A 6,535-nucleotide genomic window follows, 5' to 3' on the forward strand; every position below is an offset into this window, starting at 1 on the left:
GCTAAGCGGCAGAGAGGAGATATTTTGGGGCTGCAGAAGGTACTCATCTACATTTCCAGACTGCGGTGTAAGCTAGCCCTGGGCTCCTGGCTGCCTCAGAAATAGTGCTGCTGGCTGAAGCCACATAAACCATTGCAAGCACAAAACCATTGCAAACCACAGCCAGCTTTCCCCGCCACTGCTCCCTTGCTGAACGAACACATACCTCTTCACACCCTGCCACTGAGTTGAGGAGGAAGAGGAAGACAACTTCTGCATGTGGGTAGATTGCTGTCGTAATAAGCACCTGAACAAACTTTACTGTATCCTATCTTGGCTCTAACTCTGCCTATGTGGCAGAGAGGCTATAAAGCCAAGAATTTTATAAAGTTTGTTCTTCCACCTCCACCCAGCCAAAATATATTCCCCGGTTCTCCCCCAAACCATCTTAGTTTAAATAGATATAATGAAATCTCATATAAATGATGGGGCCTGTGTCTTCTGAAAAGCATGGCACCATAAAATCCTACCTGGGGGCAATACCTTCTCTGGGCAATGCTGGCTTAAGCCACCATCAGCCCTACCCTCAGCTGCCCACACGTGCCCCTGCCTCACCCCCTGCCTCATGCTGCCACAACTGCTGGCGTAGCTGGGTGCTGGACTAAACAGGAGCACAGATCCAGATGGAAAATAGCCCAGGGGAAAGGGGGAAGGGAGGGAGCTTTCAGCCAGATCAGTTCCTCCATCTCATCTCAAATGTGAGTGTTTTACACCTTGCAGCAATAGTGGGAACAAAATTATCTGGGGGAGGGGGGCGTTCTGGATGGTGACTGTTTAAACCAGTTTTGCCACCCTCACTGAATGCCAAGCCATTGCTTCAGAAAAAAAAAAAAAAAGCCCTCAGGAAGTCCCCAGTGCAAGGAAATGGGATGGTTGATTTCCCTCAACTCCTACCTTAATCTGTTTACTTGTTGCTGGGGCTTCGATGCTTGTCACAAGGGTGCCACTGGGTCAGTCCCTGCGTATGCCTCTCCCCGCTGTCACCACTGCTCTGCCTTTCAAGGAACTTTCGTGGTCTGACTTGCAAAACAGTTAAGAGTTTCTTAGGGAATATCAAAGAGGAGGCGAGACCAACCCATGAATTGCCTACGTAACGCGTGACTTCTCTGCGCGAGCACAAAGTCTTCCCAGTATCCCCCTCACTGCTTTCTTCCTCTGCCAGGCTGTGTGTTTGGGCTGGACACTTTGTGCAGCACTGGCACGGTGCTGCCACTTGACGTCGTCAATTGCTTAACAGTTTCATAACCCTTTTCCTTTCACTGCTGGGTAGAAACGAGGAGCTCTGATCGGGATGTTGCATCACAGACCGGATTCTTAAAGAAAAATAAAAGTTGGAAAGGAGGTTACGCTACTACGTCGCATCCCTGCTTGTTGTTCTCCGCTACGCCGTCCTTTGGGGGAGGCAGCCTGGCGATGCTAAAGCAATATCCATGCCAGCCTTTGTCAGAGGGACGTTAGTTGTGTCCCCCGGCAGATGCTGTGGCAACGAGCGTGCGTGCGACTGACACCGATTAGGCTGCACCACGGGGCTCCCAGCAGGCGTTTCCGAGGGCAGGGAGGGCCGCGGGGGGCGGCTATCACAGCAGCGGCGCTGATTGCTACTGATGGCTGTTGGGGCTCTTCCCAGGAAAAGTCCGGTCCAAGCTTAGATGCCAGCAGCTCCTGCTGTTTTAACATGAGCTTGATTAGACTGGCGCTACGGAGAATCACCAGGCAGTGCCTGCGTGCCAGAGGCCGTTGCTAACAGACAGGGTAATGAGGTCTCTTCCAGGGGCCGATCCAGAGGTATTATGAGCAGGTGTTGTGCTGTCCTCTTCCTCGCCCATTGGAGCACGGTGATTTGTTACGACGGCCTCCAGAGGTTCTTGGCAGGCTTTCACGTCGCTTCTCTGTGCGTAGTGTAAAGCAGGACACAGCCTGGTTTGAGACCAGCATGGACTCCGCACTGCTTCCCACCTCCCCAGAGGGGTTTTCATCTCCCTCCCACCTCTTTTCTTCCTCCTCCTGGGGGATCGGTCTCCCTCCAAACCTGTAGATCAGGAGTTTCCAGTCTAAAGGCTTGCGCACCCCGGTGGGGTTGGGAGCTTGGCAGCTGCAATTAGATAGGGTAGGAGGTGAGGTCCTGACCGGGCTGCAGGTTGGGTGCTGGCTCCGGGGAAGGAGAAGGAGCATGGGTCAAGGGGGTGGCTGGCCTCCCCTTCCCATGTGCCTTGCCTTCAGCAGCACGGAGAGGGAGGGCATCCGATGAAAGGGAGGGCATCCGATGAAAGGGAGGGCATCCGATGAAAGGGTGGCCATGCCCTGCTGCACTTGGGCATCTCCCTGCTAGCGGGCAGCAGGGGTGGCCCAGGCAAAGCTGGGAGGATGCGACTGTGCTCCGGGGGGTGCTGGCACCCGTGGACCCCACGGCGGGGCAAGGAGTGTACCCTGCAGGGGGGAAAGGGCCGGTGCGTGGCTGCGGTTTGGGGCTGGCTCTGGAACCGGCCCCGCCAGGCGTGCTTGCACACAAGGCAGGTGAATGCAAACACTGCCTGGGGCGTCAGCTTCCCGGGGGTGGAGCTGCTCCGGTACAGGTGGCAGGGCTGAGCCTGGGCCCTTGCGGAGCCCTGCTCCAAGCCCAAAGCCACCAGCTTTCAGCTGGGCAGAGAATTCACCTCCCTAAAAACCAAGCTATTGCCCCCACGCCGCCTGCCAGCGCTACCGCCGAACAAGGCTGGCCATGGCGAGCATGGACTGTGCGGGGAAGGAAGGCGTGGGGAGCAGGAGGAGGAATTTGACCCTACTGAGGAACAAGCTGTACATGGGGGAGAGGAGGAGGACGGAACCTGTGGTGGAGAGCACCGCCACCGCCGGGGACCATGGCACCTTGAGGAGGAGTCAGTCCGACAGGACAGAGTACAGCCAGAAATTACAAGGTACTGGGGAAGCTTACTTGGTGCTCTGCTCCGAGGGATGCTCTGGGGTGGGGTGGGATCTTGACACCCTGCAGGCTGCAGCCTGGAGATAAAGAAGGGAAAAGCAGTCTCTGTCCCCGCACGCTCACAGTTGGAGGGAGCAATTGCCCCCTCTCACCCTTGCCCCCCACTTCCAGAGTGTGAAACATTTCCTCTGATTTTTCTAAATAGTGTCCTGTAGACAGGATGCAAAATCAAAGGGTTTGGTGCGTTCCTGCAAAATCCATGTGCCACTAGGGTCTGTCTTGTTCGTCATCAGAACGCATTTGCAATGCAAACAGTGATGTGAAAATACAATGGCTCCATCCTGTCTGTCCTTGGCTGGGGTCTTGTACGAAGTGGGGTACGTGCTAACTAATTAGAAGCATCAAGGGCAGTTTTTTCTTTCAGTTAAAAATACCAGGATCTAAAATGTGTTTATCTGTTGCTCAGATTGTACAAGCCTGAACTGAAGTACGTCCAAGTCCATGTTTTGATGGATACACTGATTCAAATTCTACAACTATGGAGAGGGTTTCTTTTCAAATAACTAAATTGCATCTGGACCAGAAATAGGCAAATTATGTCAGTATTGGGCCTGTCAATCAAAAATTCAATGGGTTGCCACAAATTGAAGAAAAGCATGAAGAATGTGTATGGCTATATCTGGGAGTGCTCTGGAACACAAACTGATAAATTTCTGTGGGTTTCCAGGGTCTTGAACAACAGGGTCCCATCACAAATCTGGGGTTTGAGTATGATTATAATATAAATGTCTATTACTAATAGTGATATACCTGCCTAATGACAGTCACTCTTATGGTAATAATCCTTTATGGGGAAATAAAACAGGAAAATACTTTGGGTTGCTGTATTACGGTTTTCATGCACTTAATTAGGAAGTAGCATTCCTTCAGAGAGACAATAAAAGCAGAAAATAAAATAATAAACCTGAAAATAATAGGATTTCTACGGGAGCTGCATGGGCTGAAAACAACAGAGCAGTCATTGATTATGCTGTTCCCTCCTGGTGATAGCTAATCAATGAGAAGATGAAAAATTGTCATTTAAGTCAGGCACGGGCTGCAGGGATCTGGCAGGGGTATTTCAGGTACAAACACTAGGGCTGGGCAGGCAAGCTCCTAGCATGCATCCCACCAAAAGAGCAGTTTTTGACTTATGAAGGGGGTTACCCAGGTGAGGCCAAGGTTATCGGAGCGGTACCCAGCAAAAAGCGTGAGATCTCTCTGTTCCACGTCAGGTGTATTCATGCCATCAACGTCTCCTGTTTAAAATGAGGACCGTGGGAGGCAGGGACGCCTAGGTAGTCGTGGCAGAGCATGAGGTTATGTTTATGGCAGCAGTCCAAGGAAACAGTAAATCCAGCTTTACGGCTCCTGCCACCAGCTGAGACTGCCACGGCCACCTATTGCAAAGCACCGGCCCGGTATCGGCTCACTCTGCTTGCTCGCCTTTCTTCAAGAAAAACAGTGATGGGTTAACAAGGCACCTGCAGGCTCTAGATTGGATTAGAAGCTGCCTGTCCTCACAGTGAAAATACAAAGTCGGTAGAAATTCCTATGAAGTACATTTACAGTCCCAGTAGGAAGAAATGTGCTTGTGTGCCAAGGCCTGATCTGGATCAAATTTTGCTGAGCTAGATGTGCCTGGATCTGATAATAATGATCATGGATCCCAGACCTCATGTGTTACCTGCCAGCACCGATGATATGCAGTGATTGGATGCCTCTGTGTTCTTCATTTTTCTCACTAGCACTTGGATGTGAAGCAGCTTACTCCAAGGTGAGGGAAGTGGTTTTGTTGGCACAAAGCTTGTGTGTTCTCCATTCTTGGCAAGAAAACCCAGCAGATCTGTTGGGGACATAAACAAAAAGTCTGTTGTGTATCACCAGGTCGGGACTCTCCAATCACCCTAGAACGGTAAATGCTTTGCAAAAAGATAGAAATAGTAATAACTTGCACTTGTTTCTCTTATGAATCGGAGGAAAAGCTCTGTGTTTGTTTGCCCCTCCCTTCTATAGTCCTCTGTTAGTATGGTTGCTAACAGACAGTCTGCAGAACTGTGGTTGGTATTAGCACAGACAAGGACATGTAAGACAGGAGCAAACCCTGCAGAAGGGAATTCCCTGTGAGCAGGGCTGGGAAACCGAGAGCCAGAGGCTGGAGGATCTCCATCTCTGCTCGTGGCAGGCAGCCTCAGCAGAGCGTGGGGACCAGCCTGTCTTTATGCTGGCACAAGGTGAGGCATGGGCAAGACATCTCTCAAGGGCCTTTCCAGTCCTCTGCGTGCTTTATACAGTTCCCTGAGTAGAAACCAGGCTGTTGCCTCCCCAGCCATTTCCAGCAGCTCTGAAGTATACGCTCAAAGTGCAGCTTGGTGTGCTAGACACATAGGTCCCCAAATAAAAGTCCATAAATAAACAAACAAACAAAACCCGAACCCCAAAACAAGTGAGCCAGCAGCAAGAAGCTCCTGAGAATTCAGTTTCTGCTCTTGGATTTCTCTTAAGGTTTGCTGTTTTATACAGAATCCAAAATGTTTGCTATAGAGAGGGAGTGAGTGAGAAGGGAGCCTACCACCCAGATCTTCAGGGTAATCGAGGTGGTTTGCTCTGTTGCAGGTCTACAAACATGAGCACAATAGCATTGTCAAAGGTGCAAACCTCTGCAGGTGTTCTTCACTTTAAAATTAAGGATACATTGAAACAACAACAAAGCATTTTGATTGTTAATTATTATACTAGATACATCTATTCAGTACCTTATCTGGTGTGAATGGCTGTGCAACACCTCCCGGGTTTACTCTCAGAAAAGGAAACAGGATGCAAAGTAACCATTATGTTCTCAAAGAGCCTGGAAGGCGCTAGTGCATCTATTTCAACTCACCCTGTGAGGTAATCAAATGGCTGCCGCTCCCTTGTAGTTGGTGGAAAATACGTTGGTTGCTATCAAAGGTCAGGTTCATGACACAACCATGCAGTCATCCAGAGCTCAGGTTGTAGTTGCATTCTTGGATGACTCCAGAAATACCTCGATCAAGCCATATATATTTTTTTTCTTCTTCCATAGTTCTCCATCAACTGGACAGAAGCATCACTTTTCTAAAGAAGGAAGAATGGGGTTAAGGAAGACATCCAAATGGCTGCAGCTCCATTTTAGTTGGTGGAAAATACGTTGGTTGCTATCAAAGGTCAGGTTCATGACACAACCATGCAGTCATCCAGAGCTCAGGTTGTAGTTGCATTCTTGGATGACTCCAGAAATACCTCGATCAAGCCATATATATTTTTTTTCTTCTTCCATAGTTCTCCATCAACTGGACAGAAGCATCACTTTTCTAAAGAAGGAAGAATGGGGTTAAGGAAGACATAGAATCATAGAATCAAATGGCTGCAGCTCCATTGTAGTTGGTGGAAAATACGTTGGTTGCTGTCAAAGGTCAGGTTTGTGACACAACCATGCAGTCATCCAGAGCTCAGGTGGTAGCTGCATTCTTGGATGACTCCAGAAATACCTTGATCAAGCCATATATATATTTTTTT

The 6,535-nt window shown here is 49.6% G+C and overlaps 1 protein-coding gene and 1 long non-coding RNA gene across 2 annotated transcripts in view; one reads left to right on the plus strand and one right to left on the minus strand.

Moving 5' to 3' along the window:
- The first annotated feature begins 2,592 nt into the window (after nucleotides 1-2,592).
- ARHGEF38 (Rho guanine nucleotide exchange factor 38) overlaps nucleotides 2,593-6,535 on the plus strand; it is a 39,019-nt gene continuing 35,076 nt past the window's right edge. Inside the window, exon 1 of the mRNA XM_014940323.1 lies at nucleotides 2,593-2,954. Within this exon, the coding sequence (XP_014795809.1) occupies nucleotides 2,759-2,954 (196 nt within the window). The 5' untranslated portion in view covers nucleotides 2,593-2,758. The remainder of the gene's footprint in view (nucleotides 2,955-6,535) is intronic.
- Nucleotides 2,966-5,908, minus strand: LOC106887003. The gene is made up of 3 exons (XR_001411777.1): nucleotides 5,880-5,908; nucleotides 4,686-4,844; nucleotides 2,966-3,036 (listed from the first exon to the last, which is right to left on the minus strand). It is a non-coding gene; the product is annotated as an uncharacterized LOC106887003 (long non-coding RNA).

Source organism: Calidris pugnax, unplaced genomic scaffold, assembly GCF_001431845.1.
Source record: "Calidris pugnax isolate Ruff unplaced genomic scaffold, ASM143184v1 scaffold34, whole genome shotgun sequence".
NCBI lineage: Eukaryota > Metazoa > Chordata > Aves > Charadriiformes > Scolopacidae > Calidris > Calidris pugnax.